This window comes from Notothenia rossii (assembly GCF_949606895.1).
Source record: "Notothenia rossii genome assembly, chromosome: 11".
NCBI classification, from domain to species: domain Eukaryota; kingdom Metazoa; phylum Chordata; class Actinopteri; order Perciformes; family Nototheniidae; genus Notothenia; species Notothenia rossii.
The window spans coordinates 10,917,645-10,940,155 of NC_136910.1; the positions used below are offsets into that span (position 1 = coordinate 10,917,645).

Genomic DNA, 22,511 nt, shown 5'->3' on the forward strand with positions numbered 1-22,511 from the left:
CCGACGCGAGCAGCCCCACCTCTTCGGTTACAGCCGAGCACAGGAAGAACGAATCTGACGCAGAAACAGAAAAGGGAACCGATCGGGAGTCAGAGAGTGGGAGCCAGCAGGGGGGAGGGTGGGAGTCAGGGTTGGAGAGTGAAGATGAGAGGAAAGAGTTAAGCAGGAAACGCTCAAAAGGTAGTTCTAGTACCTCTACGAGAAGCAGTGCTGGCGGTAAGAGAAGAAGAAGAAGAAGAAGAAGAAGAAGAAGTGCCAATTTAAAGAGCACAAGTAGACAGCGAGAGAGAAGCAGCAGTGACTCTCAAAGATCAAGATGTGCAGGCTCTTCAGCTTCTAGTTCGAGGCCCGAAACGTCACGGCACTCCCGTTCCTCACATGACACCATAGAAGAAGAGAGCGAGGAAGATGAGGAATCAGCAGAGGAGGAGGATAAAGGAGGGAAATCACGAAAACCCTCCACGAGCAGGCACAACGTCCAATCAGACATCAGCTCCGGTTTGATGGACACCTCCGATGACTTGTCACCCATCATCGAGGACACGGAGGAGGAGGAGGAAAGCAGCGGCCACGGCGAAGGAGGAGACGAGGAAGAGGGAAAGGGGGATTCTGAAAATGAGCCCACAGATTGAAATGCAGATGAGGCCTCAGCCCCTCCGCAGATTACATTCTTTGCCACTGAGTAAGATCTTGTTGCCTGGTGTGCAGTCATTACCTGTGTGGAATCTATTACTCTAATCTCTCTCTTCTTTCCTTGTTTGCTGTGATTTACATCCACAGGAGTTCAAATTGCCTGCATGTCCTCTCAGAGTCTCTCTTATTGTGGCTCTCGGATCCTTTTTTTCCAATCAGAGTGGTGGTTGGTTTACTTCCGTAGATTTCATTTCCCTTTTTGTGAACGATCAACTTTCTGCTTTTCTTTTTCTCTGATGCTGTGGCTGAAAGATTGTTATTCACCGAGCTCTCTTTGTTCCACCGAGCTTCTTACATGAGTCATTTCTTCTTCTGTGTCCATCATTGTCCCTGTATCAGTGAGTTCCTCCAATAGCTGTTATATGCAGGAAGGAGAACATACTGTCTGTTCTTTGTGAGGATGATCATGTTCTTTCTACTGTACCTTGCTCTCTGGGTTAAATGGAAAAACTGGAGTTATTTACTTGGCAGACATTTTCTTTTTCCACAATGTGCACTGCAATGTTAGCTCTGACCCAACACAGAGATGTCACAGTGCTTTATGTTACAAGGAGAAACATTGCAGATATTACTGTACCCTCATTTTAAACATTTCCTTAGCACTGCTTTGAATTGCTTTCCCACCAAGGAAAACATTCTGACCTTATTTGCTGTGAAGTGTGTTTGCAGTGTGAGTGAACTTTAACACTCTTTTCCAATCGATACTTTTTTTATTTTAAAGGACAAACATCTCAAAATTAAAATGTTCGCGGATTATATTTTGACCTTAACCGTGGTTGAAGAAGTTGCCCTGATGTCACTATCCACAGTGGTACACATTATGTTTTGTACTCTTCCTTTAAGGTCACCTGTTATGCAAAATCCACTTTTCTTGTCTTTTATACATAAACATGTTTCCCCTCTGTGGAAAGATATTCTGAAAGTTTCTGGAAAAAAAGATTCGCTCAAGGTAACCATTATTACCTGAATCTCCTCCTAGAGCACCATTGTGTTAGTTTTAACCAGATATCTTTCAGAGGGCCGTGGGGAGGGGCTCCTTATTTTCCTCTAAGTAACAGACAGAGAATCAGCACTTTTGAAACAGGGCTGAAACAGAGGGGATTATGGGATGCTACAATTATCTGTTTGGTGTTTCGAGCCAAACACTTCTGAGACCTGTTATATATTGATAAAAAAAAAGTATAATAGGGGATCTTTAAAAAAAAAAAAAAAAAGATACAAATTCTCCAACATTTTAGCCATGTACACTAAAAGAAAACGCCCTAAGGATTCTTTTTTTTTTAACTTGATTAAATTCATTGGACAGTTTTCTGACATTTGTTATCTTTCTGTTTTTCCAGCCGGGCAACAGAAAGCGTCGGATCAAGTTGGTGGTGGACCGGGAATATGAGACCAGCTCCACCGGAGAGGAAAGCCTGCCGGAGACGCAGCGCAGCCGCCTCCCCCCCACCCTCAACAGCCACAGCAACGTGAACGGCAGCATCTACTTGGCCCAGAACGGCTCCATCATCCGCACCCGACGCACAGTCAACGCCACATGTACCACACACACGCAAAGCACCACCATGAACAACAACCTCAAAATCCCCTCGCCCGTCTTCAGCTCACGGCTGGCCAAGCACTTTAAAAAATTGGACAAAATGGCCGCCACACTGGAGGAGAGAGTTCCCCTGAACAACCCCCCATCACCAGCGGACAGCGGGGGCAACACGCTGCGCACTTTCCAAAGCTCGGGGATGGTCGCCTCGGCAACGGCCACTTCCTCTTTCTCTAACAATGACAACACTAAGACGCTGAGTACGTTTAACACCCGGCAATCCAGCGCTTCGTTAGGATCCAGCACAAGCAACACGGGCCCCGACAGCGTGGAGTCTAAGTCAAATCTGCTCAGAGAGGCTCAGAGCGGCAGGGAGACGCCTCAGGGCCCGGGGGGGAGAGAGGAGCTGGGAGAAGGGGAGAGAGAGACGCAGGTGGACGTCTGTAGTGACGGCGTTGGGCTGGTTGTGGGGGAGCCGCTGGAGTGTCCGAGTGACAGAACGCTGTCCGACGAGGAGGAGTTGTGGATGGGCCCGTGGAACAGCCTTCACATACCCATGACTAAACTCTGATTGAAACACTGTGCTCGCTCCTTATTGCCAAGATCATTAAAGACATTGTTTCTGTCCATTAGTCGTGGAACTAATGGGGATGCTCCAATCCAATTTAATTAATTATTGGATCAGCTAAAAAGGGGAATTAGCATATCCTTGGGTTTAAAGTGAATTGTACTAAGAAGTAAGATTCATAACATATCAACCTAAAGTTTTCATTTTTTTTTTTTTAAGGGAGAGTGAGTAGGATTTAGTGGCATCTAGTGGTGAGGCTGTTTACCCCTCTCTTTGCAAGCATGTCGGAGAACTACGGTGGCCTTCAGGTAAAAATGTGAAATGACTTCTCAGGTGCCAGAAATGGTCCGTTCTGGACTTCTGTAGAAAACATGGCGGTGTAACGTGGCAGACCTGCTCCCTGTGTAGATATGAAGGGCTCATTCTAAGATGACGGGAAAAAAAACAATGATTCTTTTTTTCAGGTGATATTTACTTATAATGAATATGATTTTACATTCCTACCAACACATCACGTAAACCTACAAACTCGACCTCAGACAATTGATCAAAAATAAATCTAAATGACCAATTAGTCAGCATCTGATTTACTTTTTGCCAGGTAACTAATTAAAACATCTTGTTTCTTTACTCAAATTCCCAATCAGAGCATCCCTTAAAGACACATGCCACAACTTTGGACAACTGGACCTAGATTGAAAGGACTTGTTATATTTCTACTTTTTAAGAGATAATGAAAGAAACTTGAGGAAGAGATCTATGAACTTTTTATGGCCCTTTAACCGACTGGTGTCTGTATAGAAGCGCACTTGTTTCATTCAAGATTACAGCGACTCATCTTGAATATGTCTGACACTTTGCATTGACACGTGAAGTCTTGTATTGTTCAGAATTGCCTTTTTATCCTTGTCAAGTTGCTTGGCAATCTATCCAAATAAAAGACTATTTCATCCATTGAAACGTGGAGTTTGGCTAACTTGGTGATGTCTACTAAGTAACCAGAGATAGCTGTGCTAAAATAAGGCTTTCTTAAGGTCTAATGAAGTGTATGGATTAATGGGTGTTTTAACACTTTTCACACTTTCTCACAGTCAAGTGAGAACATTGATGGCGCTCTGAGAGACTACCTCTCGGCATAATTACAATTTAAAGTGTCACATAAAAAAAGCGAGAATATCCCAATTTTGAGTCTCTATCAAAAGTGTTCCTGTCTTGTTTAAAAGAGGTTATTTTAAATCCCCTAATCCCACTAAGAGATTTTCTGTAAGGAGCAGGTGGATCATTCTCCCTCATAAAAGTTCATCATCATAAAGGTGGGAGAACTTTTTAATTGTGAACCACATTACAGTGAATTATGTCATTTGAAGTCTGGAAGAAGCTGGACCATTAAGCTGCAAAATGACCAGTTTTTAACTCTCACATTTAATTTGCTGACTGCATAATTTCGCACTAAGGAACCCAACAGAGGGTGCCACATTATCGGCGGTGATATTTGAACCCGAGTGTTTCTTATTAGCCGGAATTAGCAGACTGTACAGAGGAGCAATATTTTAAACAGTTTCTGGAAGAAAGGGCACGCCTGAGCCGCTGTTACTGATTCAACTAAATGACCTGATTATGTCCCTGACTTCTGAGTCGACTGCGTTATGAGAGAAGGCAGATGAGCATGGGCTCATTAATGTGAAACAGATGAATAGATATGATTGGTGGCTGAAATGATGTTGGAAAGGGCATTTCTGATTTATCATGTATGTTGGTAATGTTTTACAAAGTTTCCTTTTCTTCTTTAGTTTGAGGAAGTGATCTCAGGAAGTCAATCATTCACGGCAAAAACTAATAAGAAGCACGTAAATACGGTTGTAGTTGTACATTTACTAAAGAAATGTATAAGGATTACTGTTTTCTGTTACTTTAGACATGTTTTGCAGGTCTCCCTTGAAAAAGAGATATATGATCTCAATGGGACCAATCTCGTTAAATAAAGGTTTGAAATGAAAAATCAGATATCCGATAAAAAGTACTATAATAAAATATCAGAAAAATGTCAGATGGAAAAGTCATAGTATAGTATGTCGTAAATATCTGTAAAAACCACATAGAATGTCGAAAATATCAGAAAAGTCATATTATAGTATGACGAAAATATCAAGAAAAAGGTGAGGTCAGGTTGAAAATGTTTTTCTTTAGCTAAGAAAACATTGTTTTAAATGTTGTCTTTCCCGTATTGATGCTTACCTCAAACATCGTAAGCCAATCACAACTTTACCTGTTGTTTGGTTGTTGCCACTGAGCACGCACACACACACACACACACACGTTTACATTACTTCAGGGGACATTACATTGACTTACATGCATTTCCTGGAGACTTATCCTAACCTTAACCATAACCAACACATGCCTTACCCTAAACCTAACCAAGTCTTCACCCTAAAATTAATGATAGCCCTTATGGGGACCTCCATTATGTCCCCATAAGGGAGGCGAGTCCCCACACGCGACTGTGTAAACAGATTTAGGTCCCCACAAGGATAGTAATGCTAGCACACACACACACTGCAGCAGTAAGATATGTATTTTTTTATTGTGATCCTGCTAAATGACAATTACACCATTTCTCATACATTTAAAAATTCAAGTAAATAGACAAATGTTCACTTGTACACATCATAACATGAATAGTGAATGTTAAAGGGTATACTGCACATCTTATGAAACAACAGAGTGCTAATAATGAAACATGTCATAATCAGCGGATATAACGAATACAGCAAAATGGGTATTTATTATCCAAATAATAACAGGACAAACCGTCAGCTTTATCCACATCTCTGAAAACTCACAAAATAAGTCATTAACAGATGCTGCAGAATAACATCAGGCGTATGAATACTATACTGAATATTTTACACAAAGTAAAATACTTCTCTAGTCTCTAAATAAGTTTGAGTAAAGTCAGGGCAGTGGAGAATGAATCCTCTCACATATTCAAATAAATAAAAAACACAAAACTACTTACAAGAAAATACACAGATAACCGCCAACCAGGGCTTCACATTAAAATAAATAACATCCAAACACACATTTGTCTCAGGTTCAACACATTAAGAAATGTTACATTCAGAAATGAGGTCTACATGTTAGAAAGAAGTAACAGAAAATGTCCCTTTCTGTTTAAAGTCAGTGTGGTTATCACACGTTTAGAGTTGTGGTTTCTTGGATCACTATTTAAATCTAGATTTAGATCACGTTCAAATTACCACTGATAACAGATAAACTTTGTGTGTGGATAAACAAATTAAGAAAAGGAGTTAGGAACCAGGGGTGGAACTTATTGCACTAACATTGAACATCATTACTTGGTAGTGAACACAGTCTTATTTAAAGACAGATGAAGGACACACATATTATTTTTGTGGAGCATGGTTGCTAAAAAACACTTTCTATAGAATTATACTTGGTGTCTCATGTCAGAAGAAGTGTTGGATTGTGTGTTAAAAAGAGTAAAACTAATTCTCAACCCCAAATTATTTTTAGTTATACACCACACAAAACTGATTTTCTACAGATCTAATGAAGGAAATGTGTCCAAATAATGATGGATAAGGATTTTTGGGTCTGTTTGCTTATCTTTGCTTACTAAACAGTGCGTCAATATATTGTTGGGCTCCACAAGGATCTACACTAGAAGGAATACTTATGTATTAATATCTGAATGCCAATTAAAACAATACTTTAAAAAAAAAAAAGGGTAATTCACACTTAGAAATATGGAAATGTTAAAAATCAAAACATAGAAACGGGGAAAGTGGCCCCAAGTCAATCAAGTTTAAGTAAACATTCTGAAATGAGCAGTAGAAATAAAGAAAAGTCTAACATCATTATGGACAATCTATCAATACTACTCATCTATAAAGATATTGCATTTCAAATCAATCTAAAGTCAAACGCAATTTCATCAGTTTTTTTTTTTTTAGAATATTTTTGTTTTACAGTTGGGCATAAACATTTGAGTTCAACAAAGCGTTATAAAAACAATCCAAACAATTATCTCATGCTTTCCTCAAATCTAAATGTGTAACTGGGCCGAACTTTTTTGACCCCCTCACAACAATCAAGTCTCTCTTTTTCAGACAGAAAAACACGGAAATTGACAGCAAAAGGAAAAATGTGCAAAATATTGTTTTAAGAAGATCTGGCTGTGTTTCTCAAAACAAACTTAAAGCTAGTATCATTATTCCCAACAAACAAAGGAAAAGTGATTTTATTAGTTTGAAGCTTTTTAACTCATGAAACCAGTGAACAGTGTTAACGGAGACAGAAACCTGGTCAGATTTGAAATCCTATTTAGAAAAGGTAATCAGATCATTTTGCCATTTCTAGTGAGTATTTGATTTTGGAAAAAAGTATTGCATGGCCACTTTTGTTAACAGTAGCATTACTTAATTAACTTTTATATGTTCTATTAATAGCGCACAATGATAACAGAATTAAAATGCTTTGTGAAACCAGCCAGATATACAACTACACAATGAATTCATTAACTGTAGGGCAGTGTCGCAACATTTTAAGACACAGCAACTTCATCCCAAACAAAGTGATAAGGGGATGGTTTCACATTTGCCCTGCACACATTAATGTTGCATACTGCCTTGAAATGCTGCCCACGTATCGTCACCTTCCGGGCAGCGACAGCAGTGTCCAAGAAATCTCCCAAAGCACTGCTGCTTCTTTACAGAATATCTGAGCATGTCACTGCTGTATCCTGTGAGCGCTGCCCGACCGTGTGCCCTCACAGTACTGTGAAACTGGAACGGTAAGAAAATAACCAAACAAGCCAGCTGTTCAGCCTCCTTCACAACGCCCTCAGAGCTCATACCTGAGAAAGAGAGACGAATACTTTGAAACCTCTTCAGCCCTCCACATCTCTCTTTCTGTACATGCAGGTCTGCCTCTGTGCTTCATCTGTTGCGATACGAGCAGAGGGGGAACCAATAATAAACCTTCTTGGAACCAAACAAAGTCATCCAATAGCAAACGGTGCTAGGACACTATCTCTTGGATACAATTTGTCTCTCTAAACTCATTCAGTCCAGAGGATATTTGCAGGCCGCCTTTCGTCTCTTATGGTGTCATTTTTTGGGAGATAAAAACTGGGACTCGTTCCTCTTTATCTTTCAAATGTGACTCAGGGAAGTGCTTCTTTTTCATCTGTGGGAAAAGGAATACTTTGAGACCCTGATCACACACTATATGACTTCAATAAGAGCAGCTGCCTCTGGTTCTCCGCCTCTCCGTGGAGCCGCTCTACAACCAATAAACCAAAAGAGCTTCCTGCCCCCCCACCCCCCCCTCCTCACTGCTTCAAAGTGACGCTGGGTTAAACTCCGGCCTGACCAAGCAAAGGGGCTGAGAGTCTGAATCACGTCCTTAACATGCTCAACTAACAAGAGGAAGCATCGGACGTATCCCACAATCCCACAGTGTGTCGGACGGCTGTTTTTTTTTTTTTTAAAGGAGTATCCTCCAAATGTAGAAGTAGTCAACCAAAGTCTCTCTCTTCATTTCAGGACCTTCCAGTTCCTGAGCAGGTGGAGCTTCCAGGTGGAGGGGGTCAGAGAGGGGGTGGGCAGGTGGAGCTGCTCCCTAAAGGAGGATGATGATGAGGAGGAAGGGGTCTGGAGGAACCTTCCTGCCCCCACCCGGCCCTCTGCCACCCACACCTTCAGCCCTGCAGCTGCAGACAGACACCCTGCAGAGGAGCACAGATTAAAGACCCTCGGTAACGTCATGCAGAGTGAGACATACTGCAGAGTGAGACATACTGCAGAGTGAGACATACTGCTGCAGAGTGAGACATACTGCTGCAGAGTGAGACATACTGCTGCAGAGTGAGACATACTGCAGAGTGAGACATACTGCAGAGTGAAACATACTGCTGCAGAGTGAGACATACTGCAGAGTGAGACATACTGCAGAGTGAGACATACTGCTGCAGAGTGAGACATACTGCTGCAGAGTGAGACATACTGCAGAGTGAGACACTGCAGAGTGAGACATACTGCTGCAGAGTGAGACATACTGCTGCAGAGTGAGACATACTGCAGAGTGAGACATACTGCAGAGTGAGACATACTGAAGAGTGAGACATACTGCAGAGTGAGACATACTGCTGCAGAGTGAGACATACCGCAGAGTGAGACATACTGCAGAGTGAGACATACTGCTGCAGAGTGAGACATACTGAAGAGTGATACATACTGCAGAGTGAGACATACCACAGAGTGAGACATACTGCTGCAGAGTGAGACATACTGCAGAGTGAGGCATATTGAAGAGTGAGACATACTGCAGAGTGAGACATACTGCTGCAGAGTGAGACATACTGCAGAGTGAGACATACTGAAGAGTGAGACATACCACATAGTGAGACATACTGCTGCAGAGTGAGACATACTGCAGAGTGAGACATACTGAAGAGTGAGACATACTGCAGAGTGAGACATACTGCTGCAGAGTGAGACACACTGCAGAGTGAGACATACTGAAGAGTGAGACATACTGAAGAGTGAGACATACTGCAGAGTGAGACATACCGCAGAGTGAGACATACTGCAGAGTGAGACATACTGAAGAGTGAGACATAATGCAGAGTGAGACATACTGCTGCAGAGTGAGACATACTGAAGAGTGAGACATACTGCAGAGTGAGACATACTGCAGAGTGAGACATCTGGTAAAAACAACAGATGACATTTGATGGAAATGTGAAACGTTACAACATAATACGAACATTGCAATGCACACGAGTTCTACTGGAGGATCAAACCGTAGTATTTGTTCTCTCTCTACACAATATGGATGTTAATGATAAGTTGTTCAATCTTGAGCATTTTTTTTCCAGATATATTTACAGTAATACATTTGCACTAGAATCATCTAGACTTTTTCCACACACATGTTTGACACTCTGCTTTGTTTGACTCAACACAGTAGGGTGAATCTAAAAGAACATCTGTATGTTTGAGAAAGATGTTGTGATATAAAAAGAACAAACTCATAATATGAAAACATATTTTAAGGTTGGATAGGATCCTTAAAGTCCTTATCTTACATTAAAAACTGTTTTTGGCAGTTGATTTCTGGGGGGTGTATGCAACAGATAGTCAATGTATGTTTCTTTATTTCATACTGAATAATATGTAAAAAAAGGAAAAATATTAGGTCCAATAAAAAAAACTTTGCTTCTGGAAGCAGGCCATTTCGTGACGCCACGTGTGGTTCCCGGCTGCCGCTGTCTGGATCCCTGCTGCCGTCCGGATCGACAGCCAATGCGCGCAGCCAGCGAGAGTTCACAACGAAAAATGGCGTCAAATATTGTTGATGTTTACGCATCAGAAAAAGCTAATAGCGCGGGTATTTGGCACAATTTGACAGAACAATTATTTGGTGTTGACGATGATAAACACTGATACACAAAGTTGACATGCGGCTATACCAGCAATGCTACACTGTGTGATGCTGGGACGGGCTGAACTCACCAGGATTCGCGGAACCACACGTGACGTCACGACACAGCACCAAGCAGCGGCAAGTTTGAATCCAGACTTTTCTGGATACCTCTGAATTTGACCCATTTTCCCGATATTAACAAGTGATTTACAGCAAATAGGAAACGATATTCGATCTATATCACGTGTTACTGGAATAAGACCCAACAAGTTAATGCATTTTGAAACAGTTCTATGATCTTTCAGCTACAGTAAATTACGCAAGATAAGGACTTTAATCAGGTTTATGCCTAGGGATGCATACCGGTATCCGGTATTACCGAAATACCGGTTACTGGTGGCTACAGTATACCGTACCGAAATCAGATCCGGTTTCGATACTAAAAAATAAAAAATAATAAAAAAAAAAATATTTTTTTTAATTTTATTTAAAAAGTGAGTCCGTTGCCCGTGATGGCGGGTGTTCTTCATATTTTATGTATTTTTCATTGTTTGTTCAATACTAGAAAGGTAAGTCCCACAAATGAACTGTGATGGGATTTGTTTTCTCTCACCAGTGAAGGCAAATGTTGATTTTAAAGATGAGATTTGTTTGTTTGTGCAATGCAGAGATCTCATGACCTTTATTCTATTCTTTATTTGTTCTCTCGTCGAATCTCAGGTTTAACATGAATTATAACGGTGCTATAACGGTCTGTTTGCATTGACAAGAAGTGCTATTCATGCGGCACACCTGATGGCGGGTGTTATAAAAGATATTCCATAATCGGTTTTCTACATATTTTTGATGTATTTTTCATTGTTTGTTCAGTAAAAGGTCCAAGAAGTCCCACAATTGAATTTAATATTCATTTGACATGTTAAATATATCGTAAAGCGCTTCATGGGAGTAATTGTGGGGTGATACATTTTTAAAGTATCACGATATGTATCGGTTGAGTATCGGTATTGTTCAGTGGTATCGGTATCGTAAAAAAGTCAAGGATATGCATCCCTAGCCGTCTAAATAATACCAAGATTACACAAACTTCATTCAGAACCCTAATGCGAAAAAGAAAAAAAAGAAATCATGACTATCATTTTTTTTTGTTTGTGAGAAGAAAAGGGACTTTACATGCGTGACCAACACTTCAATTGAATCCCCGAATGTAACCAACACACGTCACAATCCACATCACCTGCTCCACCAATCTGTACTGATGAATGCAACGTTCAAATGCTCCTTTAGTGATGTTAGGTGTTAGACAACATACGGTACCTCATGCACAGACAGCAGCAGAGCCTCACTCCTGCAGCTCGGTCAGAGCCACACAGCATGCTGCTCTCTCATCCTTACTCTGCGCCGGGCCGTCCACCCCCCCGCCTGTCGTCATGCTGCGGCTGCGGCTGGTCAGCTTCTTCAGCTCGCTGGCGAAGGAAATGACTTTCTTTTTGTCTTCCCGCACCACCTGGGAGCAAAGGAAGATGAATGTTACTGCAAATACAGAAAGAATGTAGAGAACTGGGAGCATTCTTCTACTAAACATGTCATACTTTTTTGCCTCCTGTTTCATTGTGTGTTTTTGTACTTTTAATAACTGCTGGTGTCGTATCCTGTCAATCATTATTTAAAGAGATGAATTGACATACTTAAAATATTAAACTTGTATTTATTGAGGCAGCTCATATGAACATTATAACTTACAAACATGTCAGCACGAAATGCCTCAAGTTTAAAACAGCAATAAATAAATGAAATAAATACTGACAGAATATAAAAACATCATATATATAATAATTGTCACATGTAACACAATTAACAGATAAACAAACACTTTACAGGAAATCACAAAAACAAACGGAGCAAAAAAAAAAAGCAGTTCAAACAAGCGGAGCAGCATTAGGTTCAAAAGCACATACAAGCCTTCATGCAGGTGTGAACATACAAAGGGACGCACATTACAACATGGCGGAGTTGAGATGAGAATGATCAGCATGTTAGTGTAACAGTGAAAGTTCCTGAGAGCACAGACAAAGTCAAAACATGCTTATTATGGGAGTGACGTAATTCACAAAAACATGAAATGAGAAGATGGAAAATAAGCAGTAAAAAGGTCTATCGCAGGAAGTAGGTCAGCATGTTTAGAGCTACCTGCTCTTTGAATTTCAGAATGAACTTTCCCGCGCCCCTCCAGCGGCTCTGAGCCTGGTAGACACACTCGTGGTCCAGCAGCACCCGCTGCAGGGGCTTGGACGTGGAGGACTTCTTAGAGCCGGCGTCCTTCGTCACTTCCTCCATCAGGACGTAGTCACAGGGGTTGGGGTTAGCTAGGATAGTGTAGGAGTACTTGGCTTTTGAGAGAGTCTAGATGGATAGATACATGATATGAGAAACAAGTTAAGCCACGTTAGGGTTGGTGTGCAAATCTTGAAAAGTTTAGAATCCTTAAAACAGCTGTCATGATCTCATCAGGTGCTTTTGGACTCTCCTCACCTGCTGTATGATGTCCTGAGCAGTGCTGTAGCGTGGAGCTTTGATCACAGTGTGCGGCTGTTCTGGTGAAACTTCATGGACCTGGACGAAGAACATATCTTCCTCCAATGCTCCTACCCCTCCTCCTGATCCATCTCTACCTCCCACTGTCACTTCCTCCTCTCCCTCCAGCACAGAGTTCTTCTCATTCAAGTTCTGCAAGAAAAATAATGCATAGCAACATCAATATGTGGCAGAATCCCAGATTTAAACCAGTCATATGCAAATTCACTAAATGCAGCTACCTCAAATGAACCTCCTATCCCTTTAAGAACAGTGTGACTATATTTCAATGCATTATAACTTATATAAGTTAACCACAAGAGGGAGCCATAGTCTACTTGATGGAGCACTAAAAAGTGTGTATTGGCTGCTTTTGTGTTGGTTATATGATAAATGTAACTACAGTCAGTGGGTGAACATTAACATAAACACAGATTCAATTGTTTTATATTATTCAACAGATACGATTCAAACCTGAAATGATTTCATTTGCAGATGATATCCACTGAGATCAGTTTTAAACAGAGTTTGAGTCTGTGTGTACCTCCTCTCTTGTTTTGAGGCAGATCCTCCCCACATATCCCTCCTCAGAGTTCCAGCTGGAGACCAGTCGGACCACCTCCTCCTCCGGGGCCAGAGCACGGTGCAGAGCACAGCGCTTCACCTCGCTGCGCTCCTTCAACAGAGGAACCTTCTCCTCACACAGGAAGTACTCTGACGGGTTTCCTGAAGACGCGACAACCTGCGTGAGGAAGTATGACACGACATGACAAATGAAAAATTGCCCAAAGAATCCGCTGCTCCAATCACCACTTCACTTCTGAAATACTAACCGTGTCCAGCAGCTGTTTGGCGGTGGTCTGCTCCGTCACAGAGAACACGGTGAAGAGTTCAGGGCCAGGAGCTGCGTACACCGTCACCCTGTGCTGCTGAGACGCATGTTTCTCCTCTGAACTGAACAGCTGTGAGGAGAGCAGCATTCTGTCATGTTACTGCTAGAGCGGACAGTTGGAGGTACATTGTCACATGTGCCCACAACCCCTTCCATTTCAGAACAAGTGTGCCAAGTCTTACCAGTGATGAGGGAGTAGCGCCCCCCGTGGGACCCTCCTCTATTCTGCGGCTGTAGATAAACAAGCTCGACACTTCCAGGGGTTCATTATGCTGCGTCCTCAGCTGGACGTGTCTATAACCTGAAACAAACAAGAACATATATTCTGATTACATATAGACCAATAAAACCAAGAATAAAAGAATAGTTAAGAATCTTGTATTAGGTCTAATTGATTTGTATTTTTCTATGTTTCCAGTTAGCCTATGAAAAGCAACTTAGTCAGGATATAACACCAGGTACAAAACAAAAAGACTCAATTATATTTTGTTTCTGTTATACATCAAAGCCTTTTATAAAATATATATTAGAAATATTTGCAGTTTGCCTCATTTGAATGAAGTGCACATATGTATACAGCTGAAAGTTTTTAAATTATTTTTTAAATTTTGGTCCAAAAGCGTATTTCAATAATACTATTCCTGCAGAAATTTTTATTGATTTATGAATACTTAATTATTTTGAGATCCTTTCTCATGGTTGTATCTGCAGTATATTATCTTTCAGACTCGTACCTGGCTTGAGGGCTTTCAGAGGCAGCGTCCTCTGAGCGGTGGTCTGGGAGCTGTTGTTCTCCACTACGGCGAAGCGCAGGAAGCACATCTCTTCGCAGTGCACGGTGAACTGGAAGTGCTCGCTCCACATGGGGTTCAGGGTGTTGCGGTGGATGGGCTTGGTGCGGAAGTGGCAGCTGTCGATGGACATGCCCAGAACATCCACCTCAATGCAGGGGCTGCCAGCGTTATTAACGGGACACACGTTCTGACCGGAGACAATCTGAGAGGGAAAAACAGAGACAAGGGGTGTGAGGATTAAAGAGCAACAATATACACAATGTATTAAAAACATGTGCAGATAACACTTTGCACTTTGACTAAATCAATGTTAGTGTTTAGCTTATTGGGTGGAAACTTAAGCAGGCTGGAGAAGGCAAACAAAGTCAGTGAGGTCACTTTGACCTGCCAACGCAGACTCTATTTCACCTGCACACACACACATGGTATTTGAGCAGATCATTTGAACCTCACAAAGAACATGAATGTCAATGTTTGGAGAGGTGAATAAAATCAGATATATCATCAGAAGTTCATAATTATTCACATTATTTTGTCGTGTAATTCCAACAATAAGTTGTTTTTACTTACAGACTTCATCGGACACTTAAAAGCACAAATAATCACTTCATGTCAACAAATCGTACACTCTTACTTTGTCATTAATTTAACTCCAGGCTGAAATATTTTTCCCTGTTTTATTTTTTGACCAATCCAGTTAAATGTCTGATTTGAAGTCTGTAACTTGAATTTTCTGTGACGATGCAATAACGATGAGATAAACTGTTAGGGCTTTCATCGTTCTCTTCCCCAAACAATATGCAATGAATAACAGAAAGTCAAGAAAATCGCAGACAGACAGAGGGTGGTTGTGAGACATAGAGTAGACATATTGCAATGCAGAGCTTTTATGAGGTCCTGTTCTCAATCACTGGTATATGGAGTAAACTGGGTGACCTTCATGAATCTCAAATATAAGCGCATAGAGACCTCTTCACAATAAAACTGTCCAAACACACCTTAATGACTGTCATGAGAACTTAGGAGTGACCTGTTAGAATGTCAGTGCAGATATTGCAGGTATGGTTATTAAGGATGAAAAACGGGCTTAAGTAAGATGTAATTGCCTTGAAGCTTTTAAAAATGTACCATGAAAAATGATCTATTTTAGAGACTTTTGAGATATATATTTGTAAAAATATATTTATTTTTTTAAGTAGCAAAAAGTATTTGCAGACACAAACAGCTATGATAAGACCCGATCCTCTTTACTTAGGAAACTGATTACAGAGCACTCATGAAATTTAAACTGACAGTATAAAAGAGGTTAGTAATAAGTAATATACGAAGGAGTGAGGAGGAAAGTGCAGAGCACAACCTCTCCGGGACAAAGTCGTCCTCCTGATTGATTTCCCACACTGCTCCAAATGTCACATTAACTCACAGTGAGGGAGTAGACGGCGGGGCTCATCTTCTCCACATCCCTCTCCATCGGACAGAACTGCTGATAGAGCGGACAGCTGCGATCCCACAGCACCGCCGGCTTCAGGACGTAGCCACAGCCGCCGTTAGCCTCAAACAGAGCTGTGTTCAAATGCATGGGCAAGTCTGAGGGGAGAGAAAATAAGGTAATAATGTAAACAAAGTATGGAATAAATCCTTAAAGGTAGGGTATGTAAGTTTGAGAAACCAGCTCGAGATCGCTAGAATTTGAAAATACACTTCCTTACAGAGCCCCGCCTCCAACACACATGAATGCGCACACGACCAATCAGGGCACGGGATTAGTTTGTGCACAGATGGAAGGCTGACAGGCAGGTAGGCTATCCAGTAATTTTAACCGGGCCGGCTCAGATGATTGGTCGTGCTTTTTACAGCGCTACGGCTTCCACAGAGGACATTTTTTGTCAAAGCACTTCAGATATTCATTGCTATCGGGATGTCAAGAGCATTCCATGGAATATAACAAAAAGTGTATCTCGAGCCAGTTTCTCAAACCTACCCTTCATTCACCGTGAGGATTTTAAAAAGTTGGAAAATTAAGACAAAGATTATTCAGTTTGTTGCGGCAGTTGTTTTACCAGGTTGGATTTTAAGTCGGCTTTATAAGAGTGTGCTACAAAAATAAAACGACATGTCTGAGTGCAAGTAAGTCTCTTTCTAAATGATGGGGAGGATGATTTGAAATAAAGAGATGGATAACACACGAGGGTTGGACTGAAGGAAAAGAGTTTTAAAGGAAGGGAGGAGAGGTTCTTTTAAATGTAATACGCCTTTTAGAGAAAGGAACTTCATCTGAGTTCAGACGGCGAACAGAGAGACATATCTGGATAATGGAGAGGGAGGAAGAAATACGATTTGAAACAACAATAGAGTAGAGAGAAAGAAAGAGACCAACAGAAAATGAGCAAGGGGGCACCTTGGGATCAACAATCTCTTATAAAGAGCATAATAAGAGATACTTTTATCTGCAGAGACGTAACAAACAAACCGACTCTACAACTATATAGTCTTTTAGATATTTTCAAGGGATTGCAAAGTTGTAAAAAGCTCACATTATGATGTAAATGAGGCATTGGCATTGCTTTGTATTGCATTACAAAGGAGGGAGATGACAGAGTAGAACCGAATAATACTCTCCTTTATGTTCCACTAACTACTACTTGGGATTAAGTGGTATTATATAAATAAAAGAGGGACTTACTGAGTAATGTTTGATGGCGAGTGAGACATACATTAACAGAAAGTGCTGTGATTTGCATACAGAGAGTTTCAGCCACTCACCATCAGTCTGATAGTTGAGTGCCACCAGCTGGATGCCGTGCAGCCAGAACGGCAGAGGGTTGGGGTTTGTCGAGTCGATCCTGGTGGCTGCTGGGTACGTTCTGAGCAGCTGGCAGCCCGTGTGCTGGATCAGCTTCTGAGAGTAGCGGCGGCACAGGCGCTTGGCGGCGTTCTCATTGACGGAGGAGATATGGTAACACTTGGGCGTGCGGATGATGGCGCTGAGGGAGGTGGGGGGGTTCAGGGTGGGAGACGTCTGCTGCTGCTCCTCCCAGCTCAGCCGCTCGCTGCCACCTAGAGGGAGGAGAGGGACCTTTTAAAGACCCTGAAAACCCCTTTTTTGCTGCTTTTAGGGATGTGGTTGTCCTTGAATATTTAGAGCAGCTGTAGAACCAATCAGGATGCAGCATTGTTTTGTCGATGAACATCTTAGGTCACAGGCAACACAATAAACCAGTAAAATAGTGCAAGTAAATACAATCTAATAGAAGTAGTGCCATAAGAGTGTATTTACAAGTCATACATCATTTGTAAGCTTGTAATTTTGTCTTTTTCTACTTCTTCATATGTTTCTTTCGCGTACCTTTGCCAGGGGTGCGGCTCTGAGTCAGCGCAGGAGTAGGGGCTGTGCCAAATATGGACTTCCTGCTCTTCCCTCGGTCCTTCCCCCTGCCAGAGCCGGCAGGAGACAGCGTGGACAGGCCTGTGTTCCCACACACAAGAGGAGAGCGGTCAATAATGCAACACAGACAGGCTGGAGACCAGATCATGACATCAGTATCTCATCATTTGTTTCTCAAACATCCAGAAATCATTTTCTCTAAAACGCCATCACTTTCTGCCATGAGGAGGAAGTCCTCTCCCACTCAGGCGTCACACCGAGTGCATTTGTTTTAATTAGGATGGACGGTTAAAGCTGATAGCACTGACAAGTATTTTTATTTGAAGACAACTAGCTTGTTTTTGTTCTGTAAAGCAATCTATTAAACGTTGCCTAAAGTCTGTGGGATGACAAGGGGAATGCAGCACAGAAGCAGAACGATGCTTCAAATCTACTTTGCAAATGTCTTATTTGATATGGTGATAAGATTCATGTCGCTCAATTAATGAACATTAATGGCATGTTACACATTTAAAAACTATGAATCATGAGCACTTTATTATTTGGTGCCAGATCTTTATTTCAACAAAATATATGAGGTAAGAAATGTGCCATGCATTTTGTGAATCTTAAGAACATTTTAGGATTGTATAAATGCTTGAAGACAAGTAGCATGTCTGTCTGCCGCAAGTTCAGACAGCGGAAAGCAACAACGAATGTGCAGCCCTTAAAGAATTGGGCTGCTTGCCCCGTCTCCACTTTCTCAGATCTCAGGTCCCTGGAAACAGTAAACAAATAAAATACCAGTGGAAACACAGCCACGTTTATAAGGGCAAATGTCACGTGAAGTAAAGAGGAGACAAGCAGAGAACAGAAGATGCTTGAGGGAGGAAAGAGATAAGAGGTTGATATTTAAGGGGCGCAAAGTTCAACAGATTTTAACCAGTTCAAGCTGAAGGAAGTGGGAAGGACCAGAAACTCTTAGTCGAATGTGAACTAGAGACTAACTGAACAAGAACATCCCAGAAACATTTCCTTAATAGTCAACTGTTTGTTGTGCCGCTCTGGGACTGACAGACCAGTGAAGTAACCGTATCTTCCCCCCCCCGGGGAAAAAGGGGGTTCGTCATCTCTGTGGGTGTCCAGTGTGGGAGAGGAATGGAGACATATTAAATGTCTTTCAATGAAAAAAAAAATTAAAACACGCGGAAAGGCTTGACCTCTTAAATATAACATGGGAATGGATTAGACTGGGACACGACAGAAAGGTTATATTAATGATAGCAAGAGAAAAGGAAAAGAGAAGGAAGACACAGTAACACTCAAAAAGTGCTATGATAAAAAGTTGAGGAAGAAAAGAGCAGTGAGGACAGTATGAGGACATTTTCTGTACCAGGGAATTTCACAGCCTGGCAGTAGATGATGAGGTCGGACAGCTCCTGGGCAATCTGTCGACTCTCCTTCTTGTTCTGAGGAAGGTAAAACTCCTCGCCGAGCTCCATGTCAAACACCTACAGGTGCAGGAGACACAGGGCATGGACAACACGGTTAACATTGAACTTGAGGAGGCAGTGATGTACTACAGGAGCAAATGCCACACTTATACAGCTAGCAGCTATGAAATGGGCTTCTTACCTTTCCTTTGCTCGGCGTGGTGCTCTCAGGCTTCTTCATCCTCTTCGGTATTTCATCAACAGGTGGCTCTTCTTTGTCTGCTGGGCTCTTCCCTTCTGGTTTGTCATCCAGGATGTTATCTGTTAAGGAAACAACATGAATTATAGAAGCTCCCAGGTGTTCATAAGTGTGAGTGCAGCAGAATGGAGAGCACACATCCTCAGGGAAACGTTTAACGAGTAAAGCAAATGTCATAAACAAACAGATTTATATGCAGCACGAGTTAGCATTGGCATGGTTTTAAACAATGCACAGACTGCAAAACGTTAAAGCTGTAGTATACTCATGGTGCTGAGACAACCTGGATGCAACCGCCTGCTTATGAACAGGGAACGCTCGGTGTGACGAGTTGAGGTTCTTGCAAATCAAGCAGGCATGCCCCCGAATACACCTCTCTTTAAGGTCAAACATATTTCTTATTCCTGCACCGCCAATCCAAATTTGTATTGGCCTATGTTCATTAGCAGAGAACATTTGATCCAGGATAGAGGGGAAAAACTAACTGAGATACAAAAAATTCACAAGACAAACATGTCGCTGATGACGATGACCTAATATTTTATTTATAAGAAAAATGTATGCTAGAGGGGGTAGGACCAGAAACGTTTTTTTTAAGCTTCTTCTTGCCCCTGTTGAACATGACAGATTATTTGAGATTTTTTTTTTTTTTTTTTTTGGAATTTGTTATAAGTATTATTTTGAGTGAGAAAAAAAAGAAAAAAAAAGAATATATTATTATTATTGTTGTATGTTTTGTTTCTGACATGTTCAATAAATTGACTAAAAAAAAAGAATTGCCAAACCACAATAGTGTATTAGTGTCCAAGATGCTGTTGATATATTCAATGCTAAATCATCAGTAAGGCATATGTCAGAAAATGTAAATTCAGCTTGCAGGAATGTTACGTCTTGAAAAAACAAATGCTTACTTTTCATGTAATGAGGAGTTTGGGTTTTGTAAATACAGTCAGAGCTTTTATAGGCCACTCGAGTTAACTACAGCGTAAAGCTTCTTGTGCATTACATTTAGCATTTAACCATGGTGATTGATGCTTAGTTGGAAATGAGTTGTATATACTCTACAATAACACAGTCTAATGTACTGGATGACGACTGAATGAAACCACACGCATGTTAAGCATGTGTGTTGGTGTGAATGCAGATGCAATTAATTATAGTAATGTACTCAGCGTTTAATTCAGCTATTAGTTATGCCTTTCAGATGACTGCAGAAGAGGATGATTACAGAATAATTATAACCAGTAAACTACTTTCAGAGCACATGAGCAGGATCCCAAGCAAAAGCCCCCTGAAGGCTCCTCCTCGTTGATATTCAAAGCAAAGTCTATCAACTGTAAACAGCAGCAACAGGAGGGAGTTCTTCCCTTTGCTCCCATTTCCTCCTACACATTCATCACAGCCAAAAACACAGCGAGGAACATATCAGCTTGAAAATGCAGATGCTCTTTATCACAGAAAACGTGTTTAATTCCTGGCATTTGGAATCTGGAGCTGACCCTGGATGTCACCCTGAAGACAGAAGCCAGAGAAGTGAGTTGGCCCAGACTGTGCCTGGAGGGAGTTACCGTTAAACAATTGCCGGTGGCGACTTGGCAGTTTAAAGCTCAAATATCTCTGTTTACAGGGCCAGCTGATGTTAAGTACAAGCATGTAGGGTCGTGGAGACTGTCAATGGTGGAGTGTATTCAATCATGGTTAATATTTCACTGACAAAAAATGGAAGCATCGAAATCTAACCACTCAATGAGGTTTAAAAAGATAAATGTTTTTTTTTTTTTTTTTTGTAAAAGTCTTTGGCCATTAAGTTCTTCCGACAGGGACAAGCAGAGGGCAGGGACAGGAGGAGCAGTGGTGGGACTGCGACCCAGGATAGGGTAGTTTCCCCTGGTCTGTTGTTTAGTGTGGGGGCAGCGTAGGGCCTGAGAAACCAGATGGCTTTGTTTTGTTTTCATGATGAGTCTGCCCAGCTTCTAGCGAGGTCACTGACAAAATATAGTATGGAGGGAAGGAGGAAGGGAGAAAGAGGAATCTTACTGACACTGCCTGATATAAATAAACATTTTTCTACACATGGCAATCATTTAGTTTCATTCATAATTATTACATATTTTTCATTCGATTTAGAAGTAGACTGTGAGGTCCTACCCTTACCCTCAATGCACTAAATCAGAGTTTTCTAAATAATTCCTTAAGGTTATTGCAGATATACTCTAACCTGCTCTTAAAACAGAATGTTAAAAAACATACTGTAAGAAAGCAAAATGCCAAATACAAAAACACAACACAAGCTCACATCGCATGTCTTTAGTTTTTCAAATAATATCCATCAGAGGATGGATACACATAGCGCATATTAACGAAGTCAAAAGAAGCAAGCTTGGAATTCAGGGTGCTTTTTGTATTATTGCAATAACACAATTATGGTAAGTGTACGGCGCACTAAGCATACTTAATGTCGTGAACCATCCACTGTTATCAATTTAGCAGCAATAAATGTGCTTTGACAGCCTTCTATTGTGGATATTATACTGTATGATTATGAATACAAGTGATTAGTAGTAGTAGTGGTCTTAGTAAAACATTATTATATTTCTTTAGCTACATTGGAGAATGACAACACTACTTTCAAATCTTGGCATACTTCTGTATTTCTTTGAATTTACAATTTAAAAAATAATAATAACAAAACTAAAATACAACTTCATACCTTTTGTTTACCAATAAATACTGTAGATTGAATGAAATTGAAGGCATCACTAAGTTTCACATACAATTCACCATGTCATTTAGTGGGAATGCTGACACAGCATTCCCACTATCTGTTGTGCTATGCACACAATTCTTTTTTGCGCCTCTTCTTCTCCCACATTCCACATCGCAGAAACTCCGTTCAAACATCAAAATGTTCAGCTCGGTCGGGAATCGATGGCTATCACTTTTCT

At 41.2% G+C, this 22,511-nt stretch overlaps 2 protein-coding genes across 5 annotated transcripts in view; one reads left to right on the forward strand and one right to left on the reverse strand.

Moving 5' to 3' along the window:
* Positions 1–3,752, forward strand: part of LOC307024403 (protocadherin-15-like) — a 169,955-nt gene extending 166,203 nt beyond the window's left edge. Inside the window, exons 37-40 of the mRNA XM_079658474.1 lie at positions 34–216; positions 334–573; positions 1,395–1,642; positions 2,034–3,752. Coding sequence (XP_079514600.1) covers positions 34–216; positions 334–573; positions 1,395–1,642; positions 2,034–2,801 — 1,439 coding nt within the window. The 3' untranslated portion in view covers positions 2,802–3,752. The remainder of the gene's footprint in view (positions 1–33; positions 217–333; positions 574–1,394; positions 1,643–2,033) is intronic.
* Positions 3,753–8,411: 4,659 nt separating this feature from the next.
* The window catches only part of plce1 (phospholipase C, epsilon 1), an 85,349-nt gene continuing 71,249 nt past the window's right edge, over positions 8,412–22,511 (reverse strand). For 3 of the 4 annotated variants that reach the window (XM_079660831.1, XM_079660832.1, XM_079660830.1), the window contains 13 exons: positions 19,510–19,628; positions 19,268–19,385; positions 17,857–17,976; positions 17,274–17,567; positions 15,934–16,097; positions 14,451–14,712; positions 13,899–14,017; positions 13,658–13,786; positions 13,369–13,566; positions 12,783–12,977; positions 12,441–12,653; positions 11,568–11,757; positions 8,412–8,550 (listed from right to left, as the gene is read on the reverse strand). In XM_079660831.1, the coding sequence (XP_079516957.1) occupies positions 11,593–11,757; positions 12,441–12,653; positions 12,783–12,977; positions 13,369–13,566; positions 13,658–13,786; positions 13,899–14,017; positions 14,451–14,712; positions 15,934–16,097; positions 17,274–17,567; positions 17,857–17,976; positions 19,268–19,385; positions 19,510–19,628 (2,096 nt within the window). In that variant the 3' untranslated portion in view covers positions 8,412–8,550; positions 11,568–11,592. Of the gene's footprint in view, positions 8,551–11,567; positions 11,758–11,938; positions 12,654–12,782; positions 12,978–13,368; positions 13,567–13,657; positions 13,787–13,898; positions 14,018–14,450; positions 14,713–15,933; positions 16,098–17,273; positions 17,568–17,856; positions 17,977–19,267; positions 19,386–19,509; positions 19,629–22,511 lie in introns of those variants that run through there. The other variant, XM_079660833.1, reaches the window with a different exon arrangement.